General features: G+C 38.7%; 1 protein-coding gene across 4 annotated transcripts in view; it reads left to right on the forward strand.

Annotated features, from left to right (window-relative positions):
- mtmr4 (myotubularin related protein 4) overlaps window positions 1–12215 on the forward strand; it is a 58810-nt gene that overhangs the window by 8784 nt on the left and 37811 nt on the right. Inside the window, exons 1-2 of one of the 4 annotated variants that reach the window (XM_015383676.1) lie at window positions 983–1127; window positions 2139–2243. In XM_015383676.1, coding sequence (XP_015239162.1) covers window positions 2229–2243 — 15 coding nt within the window. In that variant the 5' untranslated portion in view covers window positions 983–1127; window positions 2139–2228. Of the gene's footprint in view, window positions 1–982; window positions 1128–1252; window positions 1476–2138; window positions 2244–10814; window positions 11211–12215 lie in introns of those variants that run through there. The other 3 variants (XM_015383674.1, XM_015383677.1, XM_015383675.1) reach the window with 3 other exon arrangements.

A 12215-nucleotide genomic window follows, 5' to 3' on the forward strand; every position in this document is an offset into this window, starting at 1 on the left:
AATGGGAAGTCTGACACATTAGGACCAGAGTTTGGTCTCCATAAGTCTTCAGGTTAATAAATATACCAGAAAAGATCCTAAATGGGTAAAGTAAAAAAAAGTACACAGACATTAAAAAGGCTCCTCTCTGTTGACTTTAGATATTTAGCAGCATTTCTTAATGGATCCGGCTCGTCTCAAACTCTACTACAAATTAAGTGCTGCAGTTTTTTTAATGCATTTTGGGAATAAAAATTCACAAAAATGTTTTTATTTATTTTTTAAACACTAGTGGTCTTTGTTGGAGCGTTTTTTTTTTTATTCTGTTTCTTCAAATCTGTTTTGTGTTAAATGTTGGGAACTCACCTGTTTAAGTGTTTACTTCAAAAACCAAAATAAAAAAAAAACTTTTGGGTCGTGCTGCCATCTTCCCAGGCTGTGTTTCCATTGTCGGTGTTTATTCCTTTTGGGACCACAAGATCATAGCTTTAAATGTCCCCTTTGGACATTTTAATGATTCATTATTTAATCTTTATGAGCAATGCGAATAAAGGGATTCATTTTTAATGATAATGACTCTTTATATTTCCTCAGGCAGTTTGTGAATTTTGATTTTCTACGTTTTGATTGGAGAAAAGGTTCTTTTCTGGTTGCAGTCATTTACTGTATAAATGTTTGTGACCTTCTGGATCGGTTTGTTGATGCAGCAGGTCCATGTTTTGTTAACATAAATCGCTGCTACCAGTTCCAAAACACAGTTGGAGAGTAAGCCCAGTAAATGCATCGTATTTCCTGTTACTGCCTATATAAAGCATCGCCTATAAGGAATAATTAGTGTCGTTCCATTGAGATTGGAAGTAAAGCCTTTCTGATCAGATGAGTCACAAGTCTGTTGAATACGGTGAAGAGCCATAGAGTGTCCTGCAGTATGGTCTCTTTCACTTCAGAGAGAGGGAGGCGAGTGGGAGGGGGTAAGTGAAGCAGTAGTGACAGGGCTGGAGGGAGGGAGGGAGGCATGTCAGGCACTCGATTACAACTAGTTTCTGTTTGGGAGACGGAGGTTTCTGCAGCGCTTTACGGCTCTCAATTCAACCCTTAAAAGTGGAGCAAAGCTTTTACAAACACTTTGATCCAACGCTTTGTTTGAGGTAAGTTTACGTTGAAAGTAGGATTTCTCTGAGTGTTTTTATTTTTTCTGTTCTTTAGAGTGGTGTGCAAAAAGGGGGTGTGTCACCATAAAAAAAAGGAAAAAAGCAAAGCGTAGAGAAGTGAGAAGACGTCAGTTCTAAGTAAAAACTTTGACAGATCAATGTGGAACTGTGATATGTGTTTAGTCCTAAACGTTGGGAGGTAAACACGGTGTCAGTGTTTTGTTTGTGACTTTTGTCAGCTTGCACTGGGCATGCTCCTTTGACTCCTGGACTTCAAAAGGCGCAAGAATGCAGTGAATGAATGCAGCAGCCGAGAGCTCTGGATCCCTTCGTCTGTTTTTAACAGTAAATCATTCAGTTTTATCCTGTTTTTATTGTACAATTAAAGAGACATTTGTTGTATTTTGTCTTCAAATGTGGTAGAAATATAAGAATAGCTTTAGCTGCTTCACACCATGTATTCAGCTTCAGGTCAGCTGGGTTAAAAGCAGGAAACCTGAGGGGTAAAACATGAAACTTGGATCATAACTTCCACCTGAGCTCCTTGTTGTGTTTTGGGCGTGGAGTAAAGTTCTCCTGTGTGTTATCTGCTCGGCTGGTGATAGTCCCTCTGCGAATGTTGAGTTGGCATTTCCCTATATATCAGAGAATCTCCGGTCAGGTCAGCCGATCTGCTCCTGTGTCAGTAACTGGTGTCAGAGTACACGTCTGGCACGTTCCTGCACGTCTGCCTGCAGCGCTGCATGTGTGCTGCATATTGTTTTTACTCAGACTTGAACTTATTCACTGAAAGCACTTCTTGTCCCAAGAAGCCAGTCAAACCATCAGCCTTTACCTCCAATACTCCTTGAAAGCTGTACTTTCTCACTCTAGTCTTATTCTACTTGTCTATAGTTCATATTATGCTTCGCTAGAGGGACTGAATTCCAGCTCTTCTTGGTTCAAACACCCACACACACAAGAAATCTGAAGATAATGTTTTTTTTCTGTGTGTTTTTATTTTGGCAGGATCCATCGCTGGCAAGGCAGAGCCCAGCAGATAGGAGGAGAGGGGAGGAGTCTGAAGGGGAGCACCCACGGTCTCCGTCTACACCACTGATGGCTGGCAACATGGTGAGCCAATCACACCCAGGAGGGGAGGGTATATTTTAAAAAAACCATCCTCCTGTGCTGATCCCTGAAACATTTTAATCTACTTGTTTCTCTGAACCCTGCGCACATTTCCCCTAAACTTTAGCGGCAAGTTGCAACTTCACTCATTTACAGGAAATAGCAATGTTGCAGGTCTAAACAAGGCCTGAAGGATTGCGTACAGGCTTTTACACAATCCACCTTTCATACCAATCTCACTTTGAAGTTATTGTTTAGAAGCTGTCTGTTATCTCAGGTTGAATGTGTGCAACTCAGACTCTGCTGTTATGGCATGTTTTAAACCGGAAGCAGATGGTTGGAATGGGGTTATAGGTTTAAAACTGATGCGTTTTGTAAACAAACGTGAAAAAATTTAGATTAGTTGTTGGAAACATTTCCTCATGACCCATTCTTTTACCTGAAATCAATGTTTAGATTAAAGATGCAGTTTAGTTTAGACCATTCAGGAATCATCTTGTTGTTTATGCTTTAGTGACTCCTTCTGGTTTTAAAAGGCAGCTGCAGAAACGCATCTTCAGAGTCTCACCGCCTTCTAAAGCAGTACAAGTAGTGGAGGGAGTAATAAGCAGATTGACCATCCTGTCCCAAGTACTCTATGTATGGAAAACTATGAAATCTGACCTATATACACGGAAAGAAAAACACGCTATAGATGTTGCATTTAAAATTATAGACGTCAAACTCAGAGAGACTGAGTTTAAATTGTATGTTTTTAAAAAAGGATTCTAGTTTTTTCCTTACCGGCTCCATCTTCATTGGAAAGTTTTTATTTAAAACCTTTTCTTGAGCACCCCATCTATAATGATGGTAAAACTGGAACAGTTTGAAGAGTGGGGTAACCTGTGGGGAATGGCACTGGAGTCTCCTGCCAAAGTTAACACTGACCTCAGTTGATATTTAGATGATATAAGCCATTAAGTAAAATCAATATGAGGTATTAACCTTAAGCTTTCACAAACCTGAATCGAATAATCAGAAATCTGAAAACTTCCTGCTAAGTAGATAGTTCAGCCATTGTATTCAGGCATGGATTCATGGATTTAAGTGCTCATTAAACCCAGATCTCAAGATACTTAATATTTAAACAAAAGTATTCTTTCAATTCTGCAGTCGGAAATAAGATATTTATGTCAGAATTTCATCATTTTAGCTTTTCTCACTTCCCGTTTGACTCTAATTAGGGGCGATTAGCCTCTCGCTGCCACCTCCCAATCAGGAATTTTAAAGTCGGAAGAAAATCAAACACGTTTGAAATTCAGTCGTCCCTCGTGATGTACCTGTGGGCAAATCCTGTTGTTGAAGCAAAGCTACAAGCTGATCTACCTGAGCCTTGTGCACTGTGAATGTGCAAACAAGGGAACTCTTCTTCATCTTCCAGACTGACGAGTCCGACCAGTGCCATCTATCTGCGCTGAGTCTGACGTGGTTTTTAGACTCGCGGTGTGAGCAGTTAGATCGCATCAGAGCCTTACAGTGTATCGAATATGCATCGTGAGCTGTGAACTTTTAAAACCTGCAGTTTCGTTGTACAGTTTGAGCTGTAGCTGAGTACAACGGGTGAAAATATTGTACAGTTTATGCCAGGCTTTACTGTTTTAATATCAGTGCCATGAATAAGCAGTTAAATGAAACGCTGCGTCCCACACACTTTAGATAGCATAGCACAACAGAAGCTTTTTAATGGAAAATTATAATGCAACTCTAACAGCAAATATACTAGTTAAGAAAAGTCATTATGATGTTCTGATACCATGTAGCCTAAAACACATCAACACCCTTTTTACATTGAAAGCTCCTTGATATAAAGCCATAGGAATTGTTTTACCCGGGTAAAAGGAATATCTGGTTATTAGTCAGCATTATTCGTCCAAAACCAACGGGACATTTAGCCTAAGAAAAACTGCTCTACACATTCAGTCCAGCAGGTGGCGGTAACAAGCACACACAAATAGTTTTACTTTTACATACATAAATTGGTTTAAATATGTATTTGATGTCTAGCTCTTCCTCTTTTTTTAAATCATCTGGTCAGAATTGTTACTCTTGTTACTGCATAATTTCTTCACAACTACGAAAAACTGATTAACGGTTATTTTTCTTTCATTGTTATAAACTATCAGATATCTACAGCACAGAGAATGTTTTTAGATAAAATGTTATTTAATAAATCTAGTCTGCGAGTACATGGAAGTAATACCTTAACTTGATAAATAGAAAATGAAGTCATTGATGGAAGAATCTCCAGAAGATCATGGACAGCTCGTGATCTCTCCTCTTGCTGTGCTGTCAGCGTAAAACCATGATAAAGCGGAAAAAAGTACAAAACATGTATATGAAGTGGTTACACTCTGTTGAATTAGGTTTATGTGAAGAATCAGTTTAATGAGAATGTTAGCTAGATTTTACTAGATTCACTTAGAGTTCGTCAAACGGATATGAGGTAGCAGGAAACGCTTACAGTCCTTGGCGGGGTTTCACTAGGGATTCCCAGTGCAACCCAGTTAGCTTAGCTAACCTTGAAGCCAGACTGGACTGATAGCAGGACCACTGTATAAAAGTGTATTTAAAAGTAAGATCATAATCTTGATTAACCCAATTCACTGATGACGTTTTGAGATGTACTTTTGGGCTTAAATAACAGCAGGGGACTCTGCCTCTTTGATACAGATTCAGTTGTAATTCTTGAAAACACTGACGAAACTGGTTAACTTTGGTGTACTTTTGTGTTTAAAATAATCTTAAAATTCTTTTTGTAACAAAAGTGTTAAAACAAGATTTGTTCACGCACCGTCTTCGGTTACTGCCATCTCTGGTAGAACAAAACGCTGCAGAATATGTTGCTGAACACATTCCCTCCCCTTCACAAAGCCCGGATGATTTTGAAAAGCACTCAGTCTCTAGTGGAACCAAAGCACCTGGGAAATTAAATTACTCAGGTAGCCTAGTAAACTAGCCCCACCCGCCAGCGACCAAAATAATTTTTGGCTGCGAGTGGTCCAGCCTCGATCAATGCCCCAGGCCCTAGAACTGGAGGGCCAAGAAAAGTGTGACACTAATATTAGCATATTTGTCTGTTTTGATACGACTTGTTGATACTTTAGTCTGTAAGACATTGACATTTTTTTCCTGATATTCCACACACAGAATTACCCTACCAAAATGTTCATGGACTAATAACAGCTTTCTGTTGTTAAGTTTAGCCAAATCACAACAGTTTTTTTATAATCTCCTGCACAATTCTTCATTCACTAAAGCCTGTTTCGCCAACATATTTCCAGACAAGAGAAGTTGGGGTTGAGCTGAGAAGTTTCTCTCTGAACCTGAGAGGAACCGAAACAGGAAGTGTAAAAGCGAATATTTAGCAGTGAAGTTTAAGTCCATTCCTCTCTTCTCTTGCCTTTCTTGGTGCTTTACAGATGGGTTGGGTGTGGTCGCTTATGTTCCGCCTGTGCAGCCACACTTAAACAGCAATGCTAGGTATACTGAACACACCCTAACGTCATTGGGTCCCGGGAGGTCACCCAGGGTCATATTGTTTCTTTATGATTTATGTATCTTCATTTCTGTTGGCAGTATTTTTGCATAAGTGGTTTGACCTATTTGGTCTTTAATTCGATCAGGAAGTCATTTGTTTCCCCGGTAAGCTACTAAATGGGTTCAGGCAGGGACACATTTGCCCAGTTGAAGTTTTTCTCTTTTCAGCTTTAGATTCTCAGGTGGGATTGTGTGACTCCTTTCTACTAGTAGCTTCTACAGGTAATGTGATCCTGTTAATCCCCTCTTGTGTGAGGTAGATTGTAATTGCTTCCCAGCCTCAAGCTCCTTTTTTTTTTTTCCCTTCTCAACCAAAACAAGATGGAAGGTATTGAGTTCACGCTGTTGTCCTCTCATGCAGCTCATTTGTTAGCAGGATAATGGGATCATGGAAGCGAGGACAATGGCGTTGATTTTGCTCCTGCCTCTCTACCCGCTGTGTGATGAAAAGCTGCCTTGTATGATCATTTGGAGTTGGTGAGAGAAGTTGGTATAACCGCCCCACAGGCAGTAAAGGTGTGTTTTGCTCTGAATTTCAGCTTGTAGGTGAACTGCATAGGTGTGGGCGGTTCAAGCACTAACCAGTAGGTTATAATGGAGGCCTGAGGGGCCATTTAAGGTTGCTGTTAATAATTGGTCTGCAGGGACCTTTGCTTCCATAACAGTTTGACCCTGTTTATGTTGCTTCCTTACTACTTCCTTTGCTCAGTCGGATGCAACTCTGGCACTAACTTTTGTGAATGATACTCTTTTTATTGCTTCCTGTAACAGTGAACTCTTCATCTACAAGTCCACCAGATTGATGTTTTTTTTTTATTGTCAAAAAAGTGTCCCAAACCTCTTAGGTTCTTGGTTTGACCTTTACTCATTTGACCAGTTGGACATCAAGCATAATGTATCCTCCACTTCTTCTATATCTGTGAACATGTAGGCTGACACCATGCATTGGTGACTCGCTGCCCTGTTTTCCCAAAATAAACCCGGAGACAGAGCCTAAATCTGGTGCTCACTTTTGTGGCTGCTTAAAGCAGAGCCTTTGAATTCAAACAGGCGGAGAATCACACATGAACTTCATACATTTTTAACTGCAAGTGCAGTTAAAAGGATAAGAAAAGGTGAGATTTGTTTGGAAACTTTTGTTTAAACTGCATTTTTGATTACAGTATAATTTTTTGCAAACTACCCATGTTTATTATAATAGAAGTTGTAGGAAAGTGATGCATTAGATAATTACGTTATAAAAACAAAATTTAAAATGTGTTTTTTTTTATTTTTTTTTTTCTATAGTCTTCCTTGGTCTGACAGCCATATATAAATATATCAAATTTGCTTTCAGAAGTTGGCAAATTATTTGCCCCAAACTTCCCTGCTTTGTGACAACCTGAAGGTCTTCAAGGGTTAAGAATATTTCTGCAAAGAGCAGCATATCATGTGACGGTTGTTTGAATGTTGAATTAATTGTTGGTTTGTCCCTGAGGGAAAAGTGTCAGGTGATTTCACGGCTGGATCACCTGAGATCACCAGCTGTAGCTGGCATGTTTGTACGTAATGCTTTTGTTCGCTTTTAGACAATTAGTGGTTTATTTTTGTTTACTGTTCCAAGGAAAGACTGAACCAGAAATGTTTCCCCTTTTTTGACAATTGATCAACACTCCCCGTGTCCATAAAAATCCCCTGTTAAAGCCTTTTGTTTGGTTTCACTTCAGTTTTTTTTTGTTTCAGTTTTTTTGTTTCCATGATGCAGCACTTAATGAGGCGTTCTAAATCTGATCGATTAAAACTTGGTGTAACTTTTTGCAGACATTGTGTTTCTGGGTCAAAGTTTTGTATATTTTAATAGTCGAGAAATAATAAAATAATTGAAGATTTTGGAAAATTGTATTTTTATTTACTCACCAAAGTGAGTTAAATTCTAGTTTTTGTTTTATTTTTTTCATTTAACCTTTTGTATAAATATGAATGTAATAATTCCTATTAAGGTTGTGTTCATATTCAAAATGTATGGAGTGAATTTTGTTCCATAATTGTACGTTTTGTAAACAAAACAAAAAACTTTTTAAAAAGCGTTTTAAAGAGTAAAGGCTGTTTTCTCTGATTATTTTTTTTATATGATACTATATTTTCTATAACAATTTTTTATATGTTTTCTTTGGGTTGTGTTTTATGAATTGCATTCTTTTTAATTTGCTGATTATGGTTAACATTCCCTTCCCTTCTGGTGGCCCTACTTCCTATGCATTTCTATTGGTCTGCATAAATGTTAGTAGTCAGTGTCTGAGTGTTTGCATGAGGCTTAAAGGTGAAGAGAATGTGATGTAATAAAAAGTCATTTGAAAAAAAACACAATTTCCGAAACCCAATCCAAAAAATAGAAATTTGAAAAATGTTTTAAAAAATCTTAAAGATACAATAAATATAAAAAAACAAAACAAAAATGTTTGTATTTGCTTGCAGCAGTAATGGAACAAAACTCATTTCCAATAAATCAAACTAGAGGTGGGGATTACTGGAGAAAAAAGGTAAACAAAGGACCATGTTAGTGTTTAAAGGAAAAAAACTGAATTTTATAAATTAAGCGAATCAAATAAGAGATTTGGGGATTATCTGTTGGCCTATTTATGAATGCCAAATTATTTCAGGGGGAAAAAATTGGGATTTAAAAAAAGTATATAATTTGTTAGTATTTCTGTGTCTTTAATTTTTTTTGGCCTTCATAACGAACCATAAGAACAGGTTTTTAATTAAGGAAAAAGTTGTTATAATAATAGTAGTAATGATAAAATAGTTGTAACACTTTAAATATTAAAGTGGCATGCAGACCATTTTAGTTAACAACCACAGTAAAGATGTGATGTGAAGTTTGGTTCACTGGCAGTTTGACTTCCCTGGTCTGACTAAACCTGGATAGAAACTTAAATTTTTACTTTTGAACAAAAACTTCCTCAATCACAAGTCTTATTACTGTTATTTATAAACCGGACTTTCCCCTCAGCTCTTTTTCACCAGAAAGGATTCACAGTAATGACATCGTTTAAAGAAACGACTCAAACGGAACTAAACTTTAACTTTAATTATTCTAAGCAATGCAGAGAAACGGTTACAGAGATCAGCGCTGAGGCTCAAACCAGATCACAAGGTTGCAGAGTAAACAATGAACACGTTTTCATCAAAGTCGGGTTCACTCCTCCTACTGGTGTCCACTTCCTCACATGATGTCAGCAGAGCAGCGTGTTGCCGCATAGGTCTGATAGGTTTTGTAATTAGCAGATGTCCTTTCTCTAATCTTGGTCCTCGAAGAATAACTGTTTCAGACATTTTCTCTCCCCAGCTTAACAAACCGTATGTCCTTTAACTTTATTACACACGTCAATGAAGGAGACTTTTCTTATTCTAACAGAAGTGATCCTAAAGTGTTCTCTGTTTTAGCTCTTGTGACAGTTGATGGAGATGAAATAATACATAACATAGAACTTATCGCATAATAGTATGAGTTATAAACGGTCTATAATTATCAAATAAATATTCATGTCTATATTAAGTTTTTTTTTTTTTAAGTTTTACCACATTTTTTTTTATGGACCAAAGTTTAATGATAACAATACTACTAACAACCTATTGGTAGTTCTTTTTAACAGGACATATAAACAAATGGTTCACCCTTATCTTTCCTGAATAAAAACAACATAATTTGTGAATTCTAATCAAAATTTCTAGCTGTGTTTTTTTTCCCCTTGGATAATTTGATACCAAAAATAAGGTAGCAATAATTTTTAATAATTTTAATAATAATTTTTTATTTCCCCTTAATTTTAGCAGGTAAATTAGATGATCTGCCAATGGAATTAGCGTTTTTGCTCTTAAAACAGGATCAATAAATTCTGTGCAGTTGAAATAAGAAAATAGGCTTAGTTTGTTTTGTTTTTTAATCACAAACATAAATCATATAATTTTTTGGGGCAAATTGCCCCTCCCACCTGCTCAAATCAAGGGAAAATGCATTTATTTCAAGGAATGTGCACTTACTTATACTTTATTTTTTTCCAACATGGTTAATGTTATAATTTAAGCACATTTACGGACTAAAATGTTGGAATGAAACTGAAATAATTTTTTGGGTTATGATTTAATACCCCTTTAAAAATGTCCTCTTATTGTTGAGTGTAAGCCGAATAAATGCGCCTATTGCGTCAGCATTTCAGTGACCTCTAATGCTCCATATTTCTTTATTATAGGATGTATCAAACCCTCTCCCCAAATAACATAAATACATCCAGTAAAGTCAGCTGTGTGATACCCTGATGTATCTGGCAGGATCTCATGCCTTCATCTGTAGATTGAATCGTTTGCTGCCGTCTGTCTCCAGCTGATGCTCTGTGTACTTCATTACCCATGTTACATAATGTGGGGTCATGCAGCCGTCAGTGAGTAGCCGTCACGACTCGGCTGGGGGGGGCGCTCTGTGCTCCATGACTTCCCCCTTAAAGCTCTGCATGCACTGATGCAGTCTAAAAGGAGAGGAAGTAGTCTGAATAATGCTGTGTCACCATGGCTCTCCACACCCCCCCCCATCCCCCTGTGCTGGATCAGCCGTGTTGTTACCTTTTTAAACAGATGGAGGGTTTTCCTTCCTGGGATATAAGGTGCCATCGTCCCTTATTTCATGTATGATTGTGTCCACAATTATCACCAAGCTGCAGGCTGCCGGGTAGGGGGGTTGAAGCCCACTGCAGTTGTCAGATGCCCCATGTGTGGCAGCTTATTCTGTCAGCTCTACTGCTACGACGCTTAGCGGGGAACCGTATTCCTGTAAGGAGCTATCGCCAAAGGTGGAGCAAGGAGGGGGTGGGGGAGGAGTGTGAGATGAAAGGGATACGGGGGGAGAGATGCGAGCGTGTCAAAGGGAGAGAGGAAGGTTGATGCACGCGGAGGGTGGAGCTTAGCATCTTTCTCTCCCTTTTTTTCCCTCCTCTACTCCATCTGCAGCTTTTGCAGCTCCTCCAACAGTTTTTGCTCAGCGGCTCGCTCGGACTGCAGCTCTTCTCTCCACCTTTCATGGACTATTCTGTTTCTCACACGTGCAACAGAGGCTGTCCCTAGACACCGGCGTGCTTGCTCTCCCCTCTCTGGACCGGTGGAGTGCGGTGAGGGGGGAGCTGGGGTTGGGATCCTAAATGAGAATAGGATGTCATGCATGAGCACATCATAAGAGGAGGAAACCCATCTAAAGGTGGCTGGGGGTAAAGGGGTTAAAGGGGGGGCCAGGCTGGCTGGGAGGACGATGGTTGCGCCGGCTCCTCGTGCTGCAGTCGTGCTGCTCGTCTTTCAGCCACGGTCTTGCTTTTCCTCGACATGAGCCTCGCAGTAAGGGTGTCCTGCTCCATGCTCAACTGCTTTGTAAGTTCAGACTTGTGCTGTGTTTCTCTCTTTTATGGTTTATTGATGCTTCCTCTCTCTCCCTCACCTATCTGTGTCTCTTTTGTCTGCCTTCTCATCAGTAGAAAACAGTTTTAAGCAACACCAACTCCAGATATAGATATGCTGCTAACTGCAAGATGATAGTTATCTAGTTTGTGCACTTTTTAGTTGAAACGGTTTGATCGGGACAAGGTCAGGTTGAAGTTGTTCCCAGAGGGAGAACAAGATGTGCCACTCTGTTGCTTTTCCTAAGTGAAGGTCTGTTAACTGCAGGGGGGACGTACAGGCGTCCTGCATGTGGTGAATGAGGAAGGCTGATGTCAAACAGGTGTTATTCCTCTGTCTAATGCAGAGATGGAGCAATGAAAAGGTCAAATCTTAGTCTCTAGGTAGGGACTCAAATTAACCTCCTGATTTTTCGGCAGTCTTCACTTTTCCATGTCACTCCGCTGTTCACCTGCCCTTCTAGGACCTCAATGTTCGTCTTCCTAGTTTTAAAAAATGTCACCATATCTTCTTGCATCAAGTATATCAAAATATGATGCTAAATTACTTCAAGGAAAGTTAAAGGGTGGAAGAAAGAGCAGTTAGAAACTGGGTCAGAACCTAAGTGACACCCGTTTGATCAGAGCACATGATGTTTGTTTGAAAGTCTCTCAGTGATTTCTGAAGCATCCTGATAGTAAAATATAACGTTTAAAACAGATACCTGCATGTCAAACAGTTAATCAGATACAGGTATGAAAAAGTAAAAAAAATGGTTAAGTTTATCAATCCAGGTCAAGAATTGAGTCATAATGTAACATTTATTCTAATTCTACTAATTATTTACAATAATTATACCATTAAGTCGTCAAAGGTAATGCCTAGTTAAATAATTAAAAACACATTTACAATATATTAAGTTAAAAGGTACTTTAAATAAAAAGGTTCTTTACATCAAAAAATAATTTCATGTACTTTAAAAGTACTTTAAACACTTTT

Source organism: Cyprinodon variegatus, unplaced genomic scaffold (genome assembly GCF_000732505.1).
Source record: "Cyprinodon variegatus isolate N-32 unplaced genomic scaffold, C_variegatus-1.0 Scaffold291, whole genome shotgun sequence".
NCBI classification, from domain to species: Eukaryota; Metazoa; Chordata; class Actinopteri; order Cyprinodontiformes; family Cyprinodontidae; genus Cyprinodon; species Cyprinodon variegatus.